The following is a 22,016-nucleotide window of genomic DNA, read 5'->3' as shown; positions in this document are numbered from 1 at the left end:
AGAATTATTGTAATTTGACCCATTATTTGGGTTAAAATTTAACGTAGTTATCATCTTTGCTTGAGATAGTGGGTGTTTAAACACAACAATAATAAAGTCCTTAGAAGAAGCCATACAGTTATGAATGCTGGTTGATAATGGATTTCATTAGGGAAGTGGTTCAGTTTTATATTTAGCTGGGACTGAAAATTATGAGAAAACATTGGTAATTTAATAGAAAACATCTTCACAGGAGGCATTTCTACAACCAGTGTTAAATGCATAGATATGACCATAGTAACAAGGCTGTTTAACTCCAGACTAGAACAATCTCAATCATGGAGAGTATGGAAAGATGTCTTTAATAATGCTTGTTATACGACATACTGTGTGAAGTGGTCTGCAGGCTCTCAAGGAGATTCTAATTGTAGTGACTGAAGGGAAGCTGTTGTTCTGCATTGTTCTATGGTCCTGATAAAGCAAACTGAGTAAAGGCAAATCCACTGTCCTTTTAAAGTCTGGAAGTATTTGATAAGTTTTTTCTTTTAAAATAGTACTGCTGAGTTGCCTACTGGGTATGGCTATATTGCTGGGGAGTGATTTATACCCTGTCAGTAATTGCTGCTTTTCCAACTTGCCAGGTCCTGCAGGAGTTGGTGTGAATGAGCTACGGCGAAGGCTAATCACCAGTAACCCACGAGAGTTTCAAAGTGCCACACCTCGTATGTAATGCTTTTCTTCTTTCCTCCACTACCCCAATTCAAACATGAATAGGAAATGCCAAGTACCTTCCTCTTGCCCTTGTGTATGCTTTGCTCTATGGCTGTTTCTTCAGCTCCACTGAAAGCCAGTACTGTTTGCTTTCATAAGGGCTACTTTAAAATACTATCTCATTTTGGGAAATCAGACAAAGGTGTATTCAAGTTCCAGCTTCTGAAACCATTAAAAGCTTTATGAAGGTGAAAAGTTAACTGCATGATTTGGTTTAATTTTGGTGTTTGCTTTTCCTAGATTTTAAAAAAAGAAACGTTTCTTGGAGATATTTTAAGTTCTTAGGGTTTAAGTGCTCACATATGAGAATGAAGACAACAGAAGTTGGTGCTTAATAGGCTTTGCAGCTTTCCTTATTAGCCTTCTAGTCTCAGATGAGACTTACGCAGCTTAACTTCTGACGTAACAACTGAAATTATTTCTACCTGTGCTTATTTGGTTTGTGTAACTTAGATAACCAAACTGGAAATTATGTATCTGAAACTAGCTGAAAATTCAGGACTTAGTGATTAAGATTCCAGATAAGAGAAAGGTACAAGTGTGCGAAGCTTGTGGGATTTTTCTGAATGAACTTGAAAAAATTTTGCCTCTGAGGAGTAAAAAGTGTTGTGCAACCAGTTCCAAGGCAGTTCCTGATTGCTTTGAATCACAACTATTTGGATTAAACTACTCTTCCACTCCAAGAAATACAGTTGTGCTTTGATAACTTTCAATGACTTGGCAGTGGCAAACCATTACAGTATATGGGGCTTTTGCTCTGGATTAACAAATGGAAACAGCTCATATTATTATTTATGAGAATACCGACTGATAGTTCTTCATGAGGTTCTCATTTTCACTTATAAAGTTACAATAATTCTGTTGCAGCTGATGGTTTTTGTGTGTTATATCTTCATGCAGACACCACTCGTGTTCAGAAAAGTTACGAAATGAATGGTCGTGAATATCACTACATATCGAAAGAAACTTTTGAAAACATGGTGTACACCCACAGGTGAGCAGGAGAGATTAATTACATTTTTATTACCTAAAATGCAACATGATTCAAGAAAATACAGTTTCGTAGTTAGGTCCCAAGTTTGGGCTCATCCATTCTTACTCTGTGTGTGTGGTGTAAATTTGGGTCAAACTACTTGAGAATGTGTCTTCAAAGACTGCCTTTGTTGCAGTTGCAAATAGCTCCTCCACAATTAATCTCAGAATCCTTCTAAAAGGAAGTGGGCTCTCTAGTCGTGAGCTCATTAGATGTGCTTGTGAATTATGAGTTTAACTCCCCTGGAAACCAGACTGCTTTTGAAAATTTAGCCGTGAATCACATCTGGTTTTGACCTACAACTCCATTGCAGGATCTCTGCAGTGATGACTCATGAATAGTTGAATTGTAAGGGCTAAATATTCAAAAGTGTCTGCTCCTTCCTATGCAGCAATAATCTCTCTAAGACCGACCAGCTCAGCACTACAGAAGCAACACTCATTGAGCTGTGCCAAGTGCTTTGAGATCTTCAGATTTAAGAAGTTATTTGTACTATGTAATTGACAAGTAAAATCACAGCCTCTAGACACAAAATTCATAAAACCATGATGACTAAAAAATGAATGTTTTGGAGATGTTGAACAGTAATGGGTTTTTGTGCTCAGTGTAGCAGGGAAGAGCAAAGGTGAACAGTATTCACTAGGTTTTATGATCATTCAGTCCTGATCACTGGATTATATTTGAAGATTTCACCTTTAAATGAAACCTTTTTGAAACTCAAATGCTCTTTCATTTTCCTTCTTCCTCACCACTGTTGCAGAATGCTGGAATATGGGGAGTACAAAGGGTACCTGTATGGTACCAGTATCGATGCAGTGCGGACAGTCCTTGATGCAGGGAAGATCTGTGTAATAGATTTAGAACCACAGGTGAGTGGTAAAGGGGCAGAAAATCTTCTGGAAGGAAAAATAATTTTCTCTGCATTCTTGAGCCATTGGTACAGTGTTAGGTGCTTTGTCTTGTTTTTCACTTTACCTCATTAATGCTTATTAAAGGTGCTTATTAATGATAGATTATTCTTTCTATGTGTCTTAGGGGGTGGTAATGGTACTACCATGACAAGTATGTTGAGACAGTGCATTTTTTACCAAGCCAGCAGCTGCATTGTCGGTTTGGATGGAATGGAAATGAGTTTTCATGCTTACTTAAAGTCAGGATTAGTCTTTCACATGGAGACCTGTTGCATGGGATTTCTTCCTCCTCCAAGCCCTATTCCTTCTCTTATCAATCTCAGAACACCCTTTGATAAAAGCAGCAACAGTTAAAGTAATCAAGAAAAGGCTGAAAATTTTAGTGTGCCTTTCTGCCTGTGTCTCTCTCCAGAAGTTACAGCTCTTAGTAACCTGCTTCTTCACTTAGATGCTATTCACTTTTCTTTACCTTCTATTTTTGCATTGAATTTGCTGATGAAGATAAGGCTAATAAAAGCCTGAGCTTGTAAATATCTAAGATACTTAGAGCTGTGTCTAGCTAAACCTCACTAACCTTCTCTGAATTACTTGCATATTTAGTACTTAGGAGCTGTTTAGGCTATGCTGTTTCAACATCTCCTCTAATAGAATGTAAAGAGTGACACCATAACTCAGTAATTCTTGGATATTTCCCTCTAATTATGCAGACCCAGTGTGTCTGAGCCTTAGGCTGGCAGTGGCTTGTGCTGCTTAAAATAGAAATTAAGTTACAAGACTTGTGGGGTGCTACTCAAAAACTGAAACTGTGTAAGAGGCAGATGAGGTCACACCTTAGTCTTCACATCTAAAACTGTCCTTTGGGTTTCTTCTCTTACATTTTTAAGGAAAGGGGTAAAAGAGGGGTGTTGGGGCATGGGGTGTGTAATCTTGCCTCTTGGACAGATGTGCCGCTCTCATTTTTTTAGGGTGTGATTTTAAAGGACACGTTTTGGAAAGGGTATTAAGTAAGACCAGTGAGGTAGCAGAACTAGTGCTGAGTGACATACTTTATTTTAAATCTGGTGGTTTGATCAAGTTTACATGCTATGACTTTCTTTAGCTGCTTCTTTTTTATTATTATTTTTATTTTATTCCCACCACTGCTCTGCAGTAATTTAAAAATGCTTATTAACATTAGGAAATGTCACACAGTAAAGGAGTTCTGAAAGCAGGATACTTTCATTCAGCATGGAACAATAAAGAGGTACTTGTTCCAAAAGTAGCTCCCTTACAGTTAAAAAAGTTTTCAAATGCATCTTTAATGTGGTTGATTGTAGAGATCAGTTAGTGACACTGTTCTATCATTCACTGGTATTGAAAGCATCTCCTAATAAGGCCACCAAGCAGAATTAAGTGCCAAGCAGTTGCTTAACAATGTCTGCTCCAGAGATTATTAGTGAAATCTTTTTCACGTAAGTGTTCCTGAAAAAACTCCTAGGTCTGGGGATAACAGTATGTTGTAAGCAACTGGCTTTTTGTGGGAGTGAAACTGGGATGAATACACTTGAATACTTCATTTTGCTCTTCATTTGCAGGGTATACAAATAGCCCGGACCCATGAGTTAAAGCCCTACATTATATTCATCAAGCCACCCAGCATAGGTTGCATGAGGCAGACTCGTAAAAATGCCAGGATCATTACAGATTATTATGTGAACATGAAGTTCAAGGTGAGATTTGGAAATATAACAGATTGAGTTTAATGATCTGAGATTCTGTTATTAGGACATAATGCCTTCTACTATGCTACACTGTTAGCTGTTAAAAAAAATATTACTGTGTCTTTCATATCAAATCTAGTTACTTCTATCTTTTTCTGTGGATTTTGTTGGGATTTCTTTCCCCCTTGCAGATTGGCTTTGAAGCATAAGAACTGTAATTTGTAATCTAGAGGGCTGAGGCATTTTGCTTCAAAATGTCTTTAAAGGAGAAACCATTCTGCATATTTTTGTTTTAATTAGATGCCTTGTGTCAATATTCGAGTTAACACACATATACTGTTTGCACTGAAATACTTGGAATGTGCTTTGTTCAGTAGTAGTATTATTTTTTCACAGTTATAAGAGTGTATTATTATTTCATGTATGCTTAATGATAGTATCAATCCTATACTAAGTTCTGTAGATAAAACACAGATCCTGCTTGCAGGAAATGCATATCTTATATTTAGAATATATACAGCACTTTAACACAATTGTTTCCATGCAAATCATCATCAGTCTAGCATCTTAACATTTTGAAGACCTCAATCTATAACTATGCGGAAATGATTCATGATTGCTATGACAGAAAGTAACATGGACACTGGGGAAATAAACTAAAATTTGGAATAAGGACACAAGCATTAGTAGATTTACCTTCCAGTCCCTAACATTCTCTGCCAGCACTTATCATCAAAGTAACTTTTTTAGGGCAAATGGAGCATACTGAGACACAAGGTACTTCCTTGGGAAGCATATGGCAGGCAGCTGTTTTTGAGACCTGGAACTGACCGCAGCAGATATACTTTATTATAACAAACTGTAAATGAAGTGAAGTAGACTGACATTATCTATTCATCTCTTGTTTATGTGGCCAACGGGGTGTTGCAGATGCTCTGCAGGTACGTTTCTCTAGAGAACACTGAAGTTTTATGGACTTACTCTGTCTCACAGGAAGAAGATTTGCAGGAGATGGAAGAATCAGCGAAGAAGATGGAAGCTCAGTTTGGTCAGTTCTTCGATCACGTGATTGTGAATGACAATTTACAAGAAGCATCCGCGCAGCTGCTGGCGGCAGTGCACCGTGCACAGGACGAGCCCCAGTGGGTCCCTGCAGTATGGATATGCTCAGACACTCAGCCCTAATTCTGAGCAGCAGGCAGCTTCAGAAAGATTACAGCTTATGTTTTACTTCAAGAATAATCCTAATGTCAGGATTGCAAGAATTTATCTTTGTATGTGAGGGATTTGGAAGAGGATTAGGAAAGAAGCTGCTATGGGAGATATAATCATACTATGGTCTGTGTAGCTCTTGAGCTTTTTATGTTACAGTTGTATCCACTTTTGTACAAAAAAAGAAAGGAAATACTGTGAGCACTCAATTACAAGAATAAAGAAAAATCTATTTTGTTGCATGTGTCTGTATTATTTACTTACACATAAGTTCAGAAAGGTCCTTTCCTTTCTTTTTATTATGCTTGTTCTGGTTCTGTGATGCCTCTACATTCTGGAAGCCTTACAGATGATATTAAGTCAGAATGTGCCTTTTTTTTTTCTTGCATAGTGTCTGTCGGCACTGTTATTTGTTAAGGCATTGATTTGTTGCTAATCCTTTTTACCTTTTAAGATAGGAGTGGTGTTGTCATAATATGACTCCAAAACCCAGTTATCTTCACAATACATGTAATATATTTTTTCTGCTCTTTCATCAACTCAAGTGAGTACAAACTGACAGAATCTGGACTTACCAAAGAGGAAAATCGTTTCTGAAAAGGGTTTCAGAAACCCTTTCTCTTACTGGTTTGGTTTATGTCAGCACGGTCTCCTCGTCAAAGGGTGCAATGCTTGTGGCAACGAAATTCCTCACTGTCTTCGCCTCATATTGGTTGGTAGCTGTCCTGCTCCCTGAGGTACACAGATGGTAATTTTGTTGGCCTGCCTCATCTTGGAGGAGAATCAACAAAAGGGAGTTAAGCAGTCTAGAAAGAGGTTATTTAAAGTCAAATATTACAGCCATCAGGATGCCTGCTTGTGCTAGAGCCAGGGCTTGTATTCCTTGTTTAGGTGTAAAATGGGAGAGACCAAAGCCCCAATATGTCATTGATGTGGGGTAAGTCAGCTCTGTGCTGCTGGTCCATGACCAGCTTCCCCACTTCTGCCTAGTCCAGCATTTGTCGACTCTATTTGCCTTTTTTCCATCTATTATTTCCTACTTTTTTTGTGGGTTTTTTGGTGTTTTGTTTTGTTTTCGCCGATTGCTTCATTTATCAGTTTGAGACCCTGGCTACAAGCAGAACCCTTTTCCCCTTGATTTTGCTTGTCTGCAGCCCGAGAGACGACGACTCCCGCTCGGGGCGCGGGGCTGGACTCGCCCCGGTGAGCGAGCCGCTGGCCAGAAGGCGCAGCCAGGAGGGCACGGGGAGGGCGGCCCTCCCGGCGCTGGGGGGGCGCAGCCGCGGCGCGGGGCGGGAGGAGCAGCGGCTCCTCCCCGCAGAGCCGGAGCCGGGCGGGCGCGGCCCATGGCGGCGCGGCGGGCGGGCCCCGGCGCGGTGAGGGGGCGGTGGGGCCGGAGCGGGCGGGGGGTGCCAAGGGCTCTGTGGGGCTGCAGCACGGAGGGCTCGGCTGCGGGCTTGGAGGGCGGCGGGAGCCTGGCCCGCCTGAGCGCTGTTGCTGAAGGGATGTGGCGGGCGCTCCGCGGCGGCGGCTGCTCCGGGGAGGCGGAGCTGAAGCGCGACACGGGGGCGGAGCTGAAGCGCGACGCGGGAGCGGAGCGCCCTGGTAGCGCGGGTCCTACAACCCCGCTCCGCTGCGGTGCCCGCCCTGCCACATCCCGCGGGAGGGGGGAATGTAACCGGCCGCAGGGTGGCACGGTTCTGCCCATATTTGCTGCAGAAGCAAGCAAGCATTTCCTCGTTGTATTTTTTCGTATAAATCTCTCAAAAGAAAATCTGCAAGGCTTTAACAAATCTGTAAAGGCTGCTTCAGTGTTTTTAAAACATTCTGGACATTTAAACCTTTCTTTCTCAGCATCCTGGAGCGGACACCCGGGAGTTGGGTAGTTCGTTTTCCCCCCTGAGTTTGCAGGTGTGTCTGGCTCAGGTGTGCAAACACAGGGGTTTACCGAGGCAGCGGCTGCCTGGTTTGTGGGAGTCACTTGGTTTCGGGACACCATTTCCGGGGCATTTTAGAGCACTCAGTGGCTCTTCTGTCCTTAACAAAATGTCCATGGGGACCTGTCCCCAGACTCACCCTTTCCATGAAGTTGGGCGTGAGTTACTTCAGACTCTGTGAAACTGCAAATAGGCCAAAGCTGATACCTCTGTGGCAGAGCTGGGGACTGTCGCACAGATGGACAGATGAGTATTCACGACTGGCTGCTTGCATGTGGTTTCCTGTGTTGCAAGGAATAAATGATACAGAGATCAATGCACTTGCCAGTTGTTTTGTAGAAGGTAATAAAACAGAGAGGTACTACAGAGTACAGAATTACTACTGCATAGGCAGTGAATGCTATATAAAAGGTTTGTGGCTTTTGTTTGGTTTTATGGGGTTTTTAGCTTTTAGTTTTTTTAAATACGGAGTATCTTAAACATTTAATATTTACTGCCACTAGAATGTTGGAAACAGTAAAAGTAATGAGAGCAGTATTTTTTCCCTTATGGTTCACCAATATAGTGTGACCAGTCCCCACCAGTGTACTGGGTGCTGCTTAGGGTGTGCAGTTCTCTACCTGTGTAAATGGCACTTGCTGTCAGTCTTCAGCATGGCCAAAATCCAAATGAGAGATTTGAGGTCTAATCCTACAAACCCTTCCTTGCATGAGGCATCTCATTTGCTTTGGGTAAACAAACCAATGTAAAATTTGCTTATAGGAACCTGTACCAGCATGCAGATCAAGGGTGTTTTAGTGCAGTAACATTTGCTGCCGTTGAACAAGCTGCCCTTGTTTCAAATGGGAGTAGTTCTGGGTCCTGACCCAGGGGCAGGAGGGTTCACATCCAGCTAATCCTGGCTGCCTGAAGTTTATTTTTAGTTCAGAATTAGCTGAGGTTCAATGTGAGCAGCGTGAGGGAGCATAGACCAGTTCACAGTGCCTCATTCAGGGAACCACTTCAAATGATATGGGAAAGAAACAAGTGGTAAGTTTGTGGATCCTTCAGTCTTACCAGTCTTACAGCCCTTTTTATTTCTGGTGTCTGATATTTCTGAGCATGGGAAATACTTCTTTGTGGATATTCTTTCAATATAATTGTTTAGACAAAATCTAAAAGTTAACTGTTTTTTCTAGATGCGAGAAAGGTACAAGCTTAGTTTCAGATTATTATCAGGAGATATTTCAAGATTTTAGGTGTTTGACATGCTAGTAAATATGTTCAAAATTATATGGAAAAATAATATTTTATAATACTTAAAAGTATTTTCCTTTTATTGTTTTTATTATTGTTGTGATTTACATCTTCATTAATAGAAAATAGCTCACATTGTATACTGTACAATTATATTGAATGCACAAATTATTGCAATATTTTATATTTATTTAAATAGAATTACTAATAAGCTTTCACATGAAAGTGGTACCTTTCATGAAAAGTGAAAATTATTGAAGCTGGAACTCAATGTGTGCCTCACACACAGAGGTTAGCTGTATGTTCCCACTGCAGTGCCCATCAGAACTGTGGTAAAGATGTATTATTGCAGCATCTTTTACATCATGCTTTCACTAACATCTCCATTAGGAACGTTTGGCCATTTAGGGGGCATACAGAGCAAAACATACCTTGGATGTCCTGATCGGGAGCTGTTTTCTGAGAGGTGGTTCATACTGGCAGAAGTTGACTTTTGTCTCTCTCTTATCTTTCAGTGCCCACCTCGTGCCCTTCCTCCGGTGCCAAGGTAAAATCATTGTATTCTGTGGAAATGGTCACGATGCTGTACTGCAAATTTTGAAAGTAATAACATCAGGAGAAATAAGTGATAAACATCTGAGTAGTAAAATTGCTTATCTTGCTTATAATTTATTGTCCCAAAATGCTTTACAAGGAATGCAAGGCATTTTAAAGTTTTATAGAAGCCAAGAAATTTTAGCACATTACCCCTATTTTAATACTTATGAGAGATAAACCTTCTAAAAACTTTTAGATTAATATTCCAGTTTTAATGTCTAGTGTACTTTAATTGTTGTCCATTTTAATTTCTTCCTCTCTCTTTATTTTATTTTGTGTTCTTTAGTTTATTTGAATCACAAATCCCTTAAAACAGGAAATTTTAGAGTTAGGCAAGATATTCTTTAATAGGGATTTAGGTATTTATTAGTTTGATGTAGTATAGGGGAAAAACTGGGCTTTTTTTTTCAGTGTGAAAGGAAAAGCAGTTATATGGTTTTTATGAGATGGTACTTCAGAATTCCTTCAAAGTACCTGCAAGTAAATGTGATGTTTATGATTGTCCACAGATAATGTCTTTTTAGTGATTTATGGACTCAAATGTTTCATAACTTTTGTTGGTTTGTTATATACCAGGCAGTAAGACAAGTTTTAATTAGCCAGGTGATTAAAGCTTTTAATCTGATCCGCAGCTAGCCAATCAAGAAATTGTGCATAGTCACCAACAAAGTGTTGAATCTTGCTAATTGTTTCATACCCTTAACCCTGTTATACACAACTGCTCATAAAGAGGAGGGGGGATAAGGAAATGAGCCATAAAAGCAGCAGTGTGAATTTCACAGTTGTGATTTGTAATTGATTCAAAATTAACTTTCTTTTCATCTTTTTACACTGCTTGTCAACAACTTTTCTTCTTCAATATGAAGTGGAAGCCAAGGTGAGTTATTAAAGAGAACTACAAACACTGGTAGTACCTTTTGGTGCCACTCATTCTCTCTTTCAGTATAGAGCCTTGTACTTTCCCTAAATGCAGGCTGATTATTTAAACTAGATACCTGTGCATTGTTAGAACTGTTGTTTTTCTTTGCTCTCTTTACAGTTTGCTATTTCTGTCAAGGTAACTGAAATGTTGCCACCATGCTTTAAACAATAAGTTGATTTTTCCGAGCATTATTCAGAGTATTTCAGCTTATCACTTAACACATATCCATGTGTGTATTGAGCCTTTGCTGCAGATAAGACTTCTTACTCTGTTTTCCTACCATCTTCTGTACTCCTCCTCCATGTGTGAACTGGTGAATTGTCATCTTACCTGTAAAAACAAAGGATGTCATAATCTGTAAACAAGAATCTATTTAACTTGCAGTAGGATGGCTGTTAAAAAAAGGAAATGGAGGTTTCTCCTTGCTGTGCACCCATACTTCTGTTTTATGTTATGCAGATGAAATTCCACTCAGTCGTCCCAAAAAAAGGAAATCCAAAGGAAAGACTCCATTAGGTAAGGTCCTGCCAAGACTGAAAACTGTTCTTTTATTCCTACAATTTTTTCCTTTCTAACTTCTTTGCATAATTCATTAAATAGACATTTCTAGCTGTAAGCTGCTTATGTTGAATGTGTTAAGTACTTGAATTTTTGAATGAACTAAGACAAAACTCATTTAGCAGCCTGGTTCAATTTCAGTCCTTGGCCATATAAAGTCACAAGTTAATCACTACATTATCGCTGAAGGGTTGACTGTAAAAGATTATTAGTGTGAGAGCCTTGTGTTTTTATAAGAAGCAGATTTGCAGAACAAACATATTGTTTTAAGCAAGATTGTAAGTCTGATCTATTTTGATAAAGCAGAACATGTTCACAGAATCTGGTGGATTTCTGTAACCAGTTGACTTGCGTCCATACAAAAGTTTAACAAGTAAACCTCCTTTATTTGCTTAAAGGTGAGGCCTCACTGACAGACCTTTACATGCAACAAGTAAACTGTTGCCAGCAGGATATCCTAAGGATTGTTTTGTTTACTGTTGTTTTCAGTGAGCTGAAAGAGGGTGCCAAGTACATCTTTTGCCATTACTTTGCTGGTTAATTTTGCATTTTTGCACAATAAAGTTTTATAAAAGGTGGGTAAACCTGAGTTTGAAGTGGAAACAAAGGTTCAGCTGTTGCCATAAAAATTGCAGTCCTTGAAGGTGCAATTAAAAAACAAGTGTGTTATAAAATGGAGAAGTAATTTTTTCTTTCTGCAGCTGATCATACAAGTTGATGCTACTGCACTAGAATATGAATTCATGTTAACCTCTCACAGAAATATAATTCCACCAACGTATAATAATTCATCTCTCAGACTAGAGTAAATATCCCTCAGTAAATTTTTTTCTGCTCCTTCTTTATTCTTGTGCTGTATGTTTAGCATCCTTTCACGTGATGCCATTTTGCCTTAGCACACATCTGTGTGGATCACCCTGTAATAAGCTATTCATTTTTTCTTGGCTCTTGCATTACAATCTTTGCTCATAGAAAACAGAAATATAGAGGTGTACTTCTTTCTGGTGGTGGATTCTTTTCAGGCAGTCCTCTTCCATATGCCCAAATGGCAATAGTGCTTCTTCTTGGATACTTAAATTCCCTCCTGAGCATGAAACTGTTACAGTGAAATACCTTTGTGTATTTTTGCTTCTCATCATTGATTCCCAACTCTCATATTTCCTGTAGCCAATGCATTTTCCTCTCAGTTGTTGCTCAGCTGGGCAGTTCAGTAAATGGCAGCTTTCTTTTGCCCGTTTCTCAGCGGCTCTGAGTTCAGCTGCTGTCTCTTGCTGTGGTTTTCAGATGGCATTGTGCAAGCAGCTGTTCGTCGGCAGTCTGAAAGCAGCGAGCCCCTGACTCCCGAACCCCCCGATGCCCCACCTCAGAGGAAACGCAAGAAGAAGAAAGTACCTACTGGTACGTGAGATCGTTGTAGATGGGAAAGAGCAGTAAATAAAACTTGGGAACACAGAAATATTACTGGAGAATGTGTATTTAGGTTTAAAACATTTCATGTGCTTCTTTGCCTAAAACAACTGAAAGGTAATCTCTGAGTGGTATCTTCGAGTTTCACTTTCTGGTTTCAGATTTCATAGGGTACAAACCTCCATGAAAATAATGGATATACAGCTTTGAAAATTATATAATACTTGACATCAGTCAAAGCTTAGATCATTACTTTTTTTAGCCACTCTTTTTATATAATAACTATTTATGTATTTAGGCGAATGTATTTCCATTTTTATGAAAGCTCTGAAACTTTTACACTGAGTTGGTTTTTTTAAATCTTCAGATTCTGAGACTTCTTTTACCCAGCAAAATGTGGCATCCCTATTTCAGAATGGAAATGGTGTAGATGTCCCTGAAGCTGAAGGAACGGTGATCCGCAAACAGAGGAAGAGAACAAAGTGAGACAAAACTAGTATAGCTCATCATCTGGAGTAACTGACAGTGACTGTGGCTGAGGAGTATTTTTCATGGTCCTTTGACAAAAATGTAAAATCTTGAAGCCCACAGTACCATTCAGCCTGTGTACAGTTCTTTCCAGGGTTAAGATCTAACTTTTTTCTAACTTTTTTGTTCTGTGTATACGTGGATGCATCACAGCTCTAAATACATTTTCATGAGCCTAATAGTTCAGTCACAGGCATGAAAAAATTAGAATTTGGAACTGCTTTCTATCATTCTTACTGTCTTAACTTTGTGAAAGTTAGCATTTTTTTTCCCTATTGTTCTAATATGTTCTAATAGTTAATCTCTTGATACGGAATTAGCCTTATGGTTTTAGTTAACTAACTCCATGGGAACTTTAGCCCTTAAAATAATAAACAGTGTAATATTATACAGGTCATACCCTGATGGGTTCTTATCAGTCAGGTTAGACATGTTCAATGGATTTTACACATTGCCTCCTGTTCTTTCTTTGTCCCAGTGTGTGTTCTGTGCCAACAGGAAACCTCGGCCAGCCGAAGTGAGCTCCAATGAGCTGGAAGTGGAGGAGGAAGACATCATTGAAGACGAGCACAGAAAGAGCCCTGATCAGCAGCCGGTGTTTGCTGCTCCCACTGGAATTAGCCAGCCTGTTAGCAAAGTGTTTGTTGAAAAAAATCGTGAGTTCATATTGTGATTTAAGTAATTTAAGAACATTCTTGTGATTAGAAGAAGCATTATTGTATCTAAAATCTAAATACTGTAGTATTGGGAAGAATTTTAAAAAAGGTTTTCCAAAACAAGAATTATTTGGAAACAAACACACATGATAATTTTTCAACAGTGAATGCTGGTGTTGCTGTGCTGCTATATTTGGTTCAATTTTTTAATTCCATGGTGAGGGTGAAAACAGTTTCAAAGTAGCCAGCTGAGCTCTTTTGACTTAATATTGTCACAGTACCTTGAGAAGAAACTACTACTTACAAAAAGGTTTTTTGTAGGGTGTTTGTGCTTTTCTGTTGTTTTGTTTGGAGTTTTTTTGTCTCAGGAACACTGAGTAATTTCCCAAAGTGCTTTGCACGTTGTTAATGCCATAGCCTGATCCACCAGGATTCATCACTCAGAGGCATCCTGTATCAGTGTAAGCTGACAAAGAGCAGGAAGTGGGGAGAAGAAATTTTCTAATGGAAATTCTGATGCTTACAGCTTTTTAACACTAATATGCATTAATGTAGAAATGATGGTGAAAGAAAACAGAGCGCTCTAAAACTGATTTCCTTATCCTTTCAGGGCGTTTCCAGGCAGCTGACCGCGCAGAATTGATTAAAACCACTGAAAATATCAATGTACTTCTGGATGTGAAGGCCTCATGGACTACTAGAGATGTTGCCCTCTCAGTGCACCGAAGTTTCAGGTGAAAAATAAATATTCTGATATAAATAAACATAAATCAGGGGTTTGGTTCGGGTTTTTTTTCCTCCCTGAAAATTAGTGTCCTTCCTCTATATTTATGATGTATTTTTGTTTCTTTTGAATATTCCTCATAAATGGTGGTTCATGATTCAACAGGTATAAAGTTTATCAGTCCTCTAGCTTTCAATATTTATTGTCAAGATTATGTATTTCTAGTTTAGACATCACATGTGAAATACAGTTTATAAAGGCATATTGCAAAGATTCAGACAAAATCTCAATAGCAAGAGATTGAACTGATAAGCAAAACATTAATCACCTACAGAAATGTGTTAGAAAATAAGACTGACCCATCATGTCAGAATAAAAATACCTGAATTCAGACAGTTCTCAAAGAAAAATCCTGATTGGTAGGAAAGAGGGAGGAGTGAAATTGCACTGGGGGAAAAAGCTTGCACATAATAGCAAAAACATAATTTTTTTTAATATGTGGTTGTGTTGAGATAGAGAGTGGGAAGGTAACAGCCATTTTCTTCTGTGGTGTATTTTAGCTGGAAGCCTGGGCTTCCTGCTCAAGCTTTTCCTTAGCAATGAAGATATTGAAAAGATTGCCTTGGGGACAAGTTAGAACATGGTGTAAGTGTAAGGGGCAGTGGTCTTGAGAAACTACAGGCAGCTACAAGTGAAAGTATTTGATGCCTGTGGCTGTAATTAAGGGAAGGCAAAACATCTTTGTTTCCTTGAAGTGCTCAGGCTCTGGTGCAGTCTGCTGTGATGGAAGGACACAGAATTCTTGCTTAGAATTTTTTAAACTAGATCAGAAAAAGCACTCAGAAACAATCTCGGAAAGGCCTTGAAAGGCAGGGTTGAACAGATGGATTCATAGGCCTTTTCTCTGTATAGCTAATTCAAGATGTTAAAGCTGGTCTAATGTTCTTTCCATTCAGGGTGTTGGGCCTCTTCACCCATGGCTTCCTGGCTGGTTATGCTGTATGGAACATCGTGGTTATCTACATTTTGGCAGGAAATGAGCTTTCCATGGTTTCTAACCTGCTTCAGCAGTATAAGACAATAGCATACCCAGCTCAAAGTTTGTTCTATTTTTTGCTGTCTATCAGTACAGTCTCAGCCTTTGACAGGTAAAAAATATTTGTATTTGAAAGGTGTTTATATATAATTTGTGTATATGATGTTCCTTTCTCCTTTCTATGGCACATTTTTATTTGCTGTTGATTTAATTGATATATTCAAAGAATGTTTTCCCATATGGCTGACTAAACACAGAAGGGGTGTACTTGTGCATCCAGACCTTGGATACTCATTTCTGTCTGGTGTTTGCACCCTGCTGCAATGTACTGCTATTGTTTGTGACATCAGGAGGTGAAGCAAATGTACGAGCTGACCTGTTTGTTTGAGGTGGGACTGTGAAGAGGGGTGGAGAACAACAAATGTTTCTATCAGGTTCGCTTTTCATATGAATCCATTGCCTGGTCAGGTTTGAAACATTGCTGAGTGAACAGTTGACCTGGCTTAGCTGGGGCTTCTGCATTACAGATTAAGAGTGCAAATGAAAAGACAGAAGCTCAAAAAAGATCATGAATTAGACTAGATCCATGGATATTACAAATGTTTCTTTTAGTTACAGGTAGGATAAGCCGGGGGAGGAGTTGGTGCTATAAAAAAAAATGACATTTTTCCCTGCAAGGATGGTAGGGAGGAGTCCCAGTTACTCACATTTGCTCCTGTAAGCAGTTACATTAGCATGGACACCGAACTGAATGGCAAGGATGTGAGAGGATAGATGTCCCCAGGTTCTCCCTGTTTCAGAAAGGTCTGCAGTGTGAAACCTCATGGAACATCCTCCTTTAATTTGGAATTGGCATAATGGGGACCATTGCCATGTGTGTGGGATATAGTTGTATATTAAGGAACTGTTACAGAGGCAAAAAAAATACCTTACAAAAAGTAAAAGAGCAGTAGAATATTATTACAGGAACAACGTCATTGTCTTACTGGGCTGGGTTAATGACTCTTGATTTTGTCATCAGGACTGATCTGGCAAAAGCATCAGTTGCACTGAGGGGCTTTCTTACCCTAGACCCAGCAGCACTAGCTTCTTTCTGTAAGTATTTTGAAGTGGATAGGAAGCTGTCCAGAAAATAGGGTAAATGGAAAACTCCTCTGTCCTCTTTTTACTGAAATCTTCCTCCCAGGTTATTTTCTGCTTTAGAATAAATGACTTGCTCAGTAGTTGGTAACAGCAAAGGCCATAAACACTTTGTTCCATATTTTTTAAAGCATTTGCAATAGTAGCATTAGTGAGGCTGTTAGCAAAACAGCTCTTTTCCATTCCTGAATATAGAACACAAACCTAACAAAAAAAAAAACCAGAATCACAAGATGCAAGCTTTGATTTAGCTCATGCATTGCAAAAGTGCAGAAACCAGATTTTGATAGGTCAGGGGAATGTTAAAGAAAAGAGAATGACTCAAAGCAGACTGTGATTAGAGGCAGTAGAGTGAAGGGAAAGAAAATGTAGTGATTACTACCATGTCATGATGAGACAGCTTTTTGGGAATCTATATCTGACACTACTAATTCCATTTCTTCCAGTGTACTTTGCTGCTCTTATCTTATCCTTAAGCCAGCAGATGACATGTGACAGAATCAACCTCTACACACCACCTTCAGAAAATGGCAGTATCTGGTAAGAAACAAGGAACCACTTCTGTAAATTACAACATAGCTCACTTAGGGACCCTTGTCAAAGTGGCAGATTGAAGAGGTTGTACAAAATATGTAAGAAAGTGTTGATGAAGCCTTTTATTTCTGACCTTTGAGCTTGTCCTGAATATTTCATATTTTCACTGAAAGATAAAAACTCAAGGATGAGTTTGGTCATGTTGTTTGCAACCCCATTATACCTCAAACAAGAGTTGGAATGATGCTGGAAATGTCATCTGGCAGGAACCTTAAGAGTCTCTTTTGTTTGAGAGTAGAACCCTACTGAGATAACCATTTTGGGTTCAAGGACAGGACATTCTGTTGATAGTTAACACTGTTTTTGAAGGATTCTGCCACAGGATGCATGGGCTTAGCAGACACAGCGGGCATTTAAATATAAACCATCAATTCATGTTAGGTGATCCCATCCAAAACTGTTACTTTCTGAAGTACATATTAATGGACTCAAATTCTGGTAGCATGAATTTTAAAAGTAAACCAGGAGAAGTAGGACAAAAGCATTTATGTGAAAATTTGCTGTTTTGGGCACTTAGTTTTTGCGGGGGATGGAGGTTTAGGGTTTCTGTGGTCTTTGGTAATTGTTCTCTTTCCCAGGCCTTTGCAGTGCAAGACCATCGTGGTGGTACACGTAGCTCTCTTTTCCCATCTGGCTTAGCAGACTTGGTTTGATGTTACTCTGCTGCAATTATTATTGTAACTTCTGTGCACCAGTGGTGACTGAAGGTTTGATGTGTCTTTCCCAGGACTGCAGGTACAGAGGCAGAAATTGTTCATTCCTGGGTTGTGGTGAATCTCGTAGTGTCTATTCTGGTTGGGACAAGTTGGATCTTCTTAAGTTCCCGACCAGAGCTAGACCACAGTGAAGGTAGGAAACATTAATAGGCGAAATGCTGTTTATTCAAGTTGGTGGTTGTTTTTATCTGCTGTGCTCTGCAGTAGGTGTTCAGGAGTAGTCCTGAGAAATTTTGTGACTGAGTATCTCCTAGCAACCTTTTACAGCAAATGCCTCTTAGGATGCTGGTGTCTGTGTTTGGTATTATAAACAGTAATTTAAAAAGAAAGTCTTTATTGGTCCTGTCTGAAGCAACATGAAATTTGAAACATTACAGAATACTTCTTTCAATGAAGAAAAAAATAATTTTAAATTTAAATTTTATATAATTTTTAAAATTTTCAACAGTATTTTAAATATTTGAAATGTATTTATTCTACTTGTATCTTAGAAAATTCCCTAATGTTAATAATGTTCCTTCTGCAAGTACTCAATGGGTTACAAGTTCAGTAGTATTTTCAATATATCACTGCAGTAGCTTTGGGAACTCCCTAGCTTTGAAAAGTCAGATTTGTGCTTGCAGAACAGGACTTCAGATGAGGACTGCTGGTCCAGGCTGGAGGAGGGGGAAGCAAGTTCTTCTCACAGAAGGAACTTGGCTAGAAACTGGGGCTTCTTCCTTTTGTGTTCCACCTGGGATCCAAAAGGTGTGTCCTGCCTCAGTGTTCCTGTCAGGTGCGTGCAGCCTCTCACTTGGAGATGTGCTGCAGATAAAAATCCCAAGTTTCAACTTAAAGTCAAAAGGTATCCTAAGAACACCATGAATTGAAGCCAAGATTTGTGTTTGGGAGGCTGAGGATTCAACATGCCTCTTCAAATTACTTCTGAATTTTAATGTATGGGTGTCTGAATTTCAGCTGGCTCCAGTTACTATGTTTATTTCTAATAAATAATGTAATGAGTTAAAAAACCCCAAACAAGTAAGTGGCAGCCTTTACAGTCCTCAATGGCAAAATTTATAATAGCTGCTTAAATCATATTTAAAACCCATAAATAATAAAGACTTACTCAAGGAATTCAGTGGCAGAATTTTACTCAGGTTTTGATTAAATTTTTTGATACTTACCCGTGCCCACTAAGATTGGAAAACCACTTTGGAAATTTCTAGAGAAATTCATTAGTACTTATTCCAAATAGCAGAGAAAATTTAGTCTGCTAAGAATGGGGTACGCTAACTCAACACTGTGAGACACAGAGCAAAGACTTCTAAAAATGAACAAGTCTCTACACAGAAGTCTTCCTTCCTGAGTCTGATGCTCTCAAAATTTTAACAATCCCTCAGTCTAACTCAGGGCTGTGTGTCAGTGTCCGTGTTGAGTGCACGATGGCACCACAGGATCAACTGCTAGCATTGTCACCAATTCTGTCAATTTTGGGGAGCAGCAATAGTTTTCTAAAACCGTTGGTGGCCCTTGCCATCGCAGAGTTGTTGATGCTGTGATTGGATGAAAAGCTGGAGGTTTGGGGGAATGCCAGGTACTTTTCAGGAGTAATGGAAGTAGAAAGATTTCAATGAAAACTTCATTCTTTCCTTTCTCTTTTAGAATGGATGTTTCATTCTGAAATTGAGGAATTTCCTCACCGAGATATCATACCCAGAGTCCAGCCATAATGTGGAACAAGGGTCTGCATATATTGTAGCTGTGACTGATGGCTCAGCATGTTGTGTATTATAGCTATGTATTATAATTTTCATAAAGAAAACAATGTATTTTTATATTGTATATATTTAATGTTGATCTTTTTATGTATGTTACAGTTTCCAAATATGATTGAAAACTTTTATACTTCTGCTTTTTATTTTACAAAGTAGGTTATTCCTAATGCATAAAGTCAAGGTGATTTTGTAAATACTGCTACCTACATAGCCAAAGACCCTAGAAGGATGCAGAAGATCAGGTGTTCTGTGCTTTTTTGACTGCTGTACAGTCTTCAGCAACCTGCTTTTGTTACTAATGTTACTAACTAACAGCAGTTAGCTTATCTGATTTGGTTATGTATTTTCTAGAGATTAAAAAAAAATCTTTCAACAAAAGTAGTCTAAGGAAAATTTATAACAAAACAGAGTTAGGAAACAAACCCCACCAAGTTAGTAATCCTAAAATAATCTAAATTTATTTGTATAAAATATTTTTCTAGAATACAAGATTAAACTGACAGGGATTTTGTTTAATAATCCATAAAAGAGATCACTTTTTAAACCTTCATTTAGTTCTCTTGACAAAAATCTTTATGATAACTTCTTACAGGCTGTAAAAAGGATGTAGTTACAGGACAAAGGAGTTTTAATGTTGCAGCATTTTGTCAGTTAAATACATCTGCTCATCAAACAGGGTGTTTTTGTGCTGCCAGCAGGATGTATCCGTGTCCTGTAATTTCTCAGTCAGGAAGTGTAACTATTCCAAAGCCCCTCACAAGAATAGTGTTCTGATTTCTCCTTATCTGGTATGGCAAGAGCAATCACTTTATTCACTGCTCTTTCTAAACAAACTTGGATTTCATAGATGTTAAAAATGTTCCTACTCCCACCTGTTTTGATGGAGATTGTTTTCCACCAAATTGTTTTGTGTTAGGATAGAATGGGAAACTTTTTCCTAAAATTACAAGAAAAAAGCTTATTAAATAACCCTAAAAGTCAGCAGCAACCCATCCTCTATGCATACTACATAGTAGTAATTGTGGCAGGTGATGGGTTTTGCTAATGAGAAGCAACATTCTTTTTCTTTTATACTAAAGTGGCAAAATGAAAGCATTGCAGATGTGAATAAACACAGATGCATTGCAGAATGAAACAGTCTCTTTAGTAGACACAGACAAGGTCTGGTTTGAAAACCATTTATCAAGAAAATATCACTTAAAGCCCCAAATTTGTATGTGTTACTTAGCATATATTGATTTTGCCTTGATTTAATACATGTGTCTGTGGGTGGTTGTAAAATGGGTGCACTTGTCAAAGCTCACTGAAGAATTACTGAACTTTTTTAGTAGTGAAGCTAGGAGTAGCCAGATAAGACCTGAAAGGAAATATCCAAGAGCTTTCAATGCTTTCTGTGCTAACTTTGTGCTGTTACCTGAGCTGCTTCAAAACAAACATGGGAACGTGAATAACTAGGGCTGTTGCTGCCCTGTTGAGGACAGCAACATTCAGCAAATTTAAGTTATTCAAAAATTTAGTGTTCATGACATCTTTTAAATACTGTGGTAATCTTGGCAGGACGGAAAAAGACATCTACAAGAATTAAAAGATGTTCCACAGCTGTTGGCTGCATTCTGAGACATTCAGTTAGCTGTGGGAAGGAGCCCTTAGCCTCTTTTGCAAATTGTCGTGGCTCTTGTGTCTGTATTTTTGTAAGACTAGAGCTAAGTTGCAGCTGGCACTGCCTTGTACATTAAAATGGAGAGATCCAGGGTGCTGCTCTCCTTCAGCTATGCACAGGATGTTCTTGCCATGATTTGGCTGTAGGAGATGAGGGATGAGACAGTAAGTGTTGCCATAAAGTTTGCCAGCACACTTTTCTCCTGATGTGTGTTTGTTGCAGAGTCACTGACCTCCTGAAGATGAGATTATTAATGGCATGGTTGCATGATTTTTCTTTCATCTTGGTATGGTCAGAAGTATAATTTTGCCCATAAAATACAGAGCTCAGCAGAAGTGTACTAAGGCATCAGTACAGGAAAAACCTGGATAACATCATTGCTTGATTTCTGATATTAACACTAGGAATTGGCCTTCCAACTATCCCTTAGACAGAGTGATGCCAGCCAAGAGCCAGATTCATTCTTATTGTGAAATACAGTAGTTTTTATATGGTTGAGCAGGGATTGAATTAATGAACTTAATGTATTTCAAGCCAAGCTTGCCTTTCCAGTGTATATTTGTAGGAAGGTCTGAGTATATCCATATTTAAATTAATGAGTTTTGAAGTTGCCATATAAAAAGTACAATAAACAGTTTGATGGTTAATTATCTATTTTACAAAATACTTTTCATTCCATTAAGCCTCACAGTGGAATATGAGTTTAAGTAAGCTTTTTTTTTTAGTTTCTTGGAAAGTCTTAGAACAAGTTTACAAAATAGATGTTTAATTCTAGAACATGCAATATTTGTAGAAGCCTTAACTGAAATGTCTTTGTGCATTTCCATATCATTGTTTTTAATGCATTTGCGATAATGAAAAACGTTTTCAGATATGTTGGTGCCAAGTTCTTGTTTTTACATATATGAAACAATTAAACAATTGCTGTAAACTAGTTAGAAA

At 38.7% G+C, this 22,016-nt stretch overlaps 2 protein-coding genes across 2 annotated transcripts in view; both read left to right on the top strand.

Moving 5' to 3' along the window:
- The window catches only part of MPP4 (MAGUK p55 scaffold protein 4), a 26,717-nt gene extending 20,050 nt beyond the window's left edge, over positions 1 to 6,667 (top strand). The window contains exons 16-20 of the mRNA XM_063399865.1: positions 621 to 701; positions 1,651 to 1,744; positions 2,544 to 2,652; positions 4,269 to 4,403; positions 5,388 to 6,667. Of these exons, the coding sequence (XP_063255935.1) occupies positions 621 to 701; positions 1,651 to 1,744; positions 2,544 to 2,652; positions 4,269 to 4,403; positions 5,388 to 5,579 (611 nt within the window). The 3' untranslated portion in view covers positions 5,580 to 6,667. The remainder of the gene's footprint in view (positions 1 to 620; positions 702 to 1,650; positions 1,745 to 2,543; positions 2,653 to 4,268; positions 4,404 to 5,387) is intronic.
- TMEM237 (transmembrane protein 237) lies at positions 6,275 to 22,016 on the top strand. The gene is made up of 12 exons (XM_063399864.1): positions 6,275 to 6,343; positions 6,761 to 7,211; positions 10,758 to 10,814; positions 12,141 to 12,254; positions 12,631 to 12,745; positions 13,290 to 13,447; positions 14,058 to 14,181; positions 15,128 to 15,319; positions 16,229 to 16,302; positions 16,794 to 16,887; positions 17,669 to 17,790; positions 19,302 to 22,016. Exons 1-12 carry the CDS (start codon positions 6,275 to 6,277, stop codon positions 19,367 to 19,369), a joined length of 1,638 nt encoding a protein of 545 aa, XP_063255934.1. The 3' UTR covers positions 19,370 to 22,016.

This window comes from Prinia subflava, chromosome 6 (assembly GCF_021018805.1).
Source record: "Prinia subflava isolate CZ2003 ecotype Zambia chromosome 6, Cam_Psub_1.2, whole genome shotgun sequence".
In the NCBI taxonomy this organism is placed as follows: Eukaryota; Metazoa; Chordata; class Aves; order Passeriformes; family Cisticolidae; genus Prinia; species Prinia subflava.
This window is presented reverse-complemented; position numbering and strand designations above follow the sequence as displayed.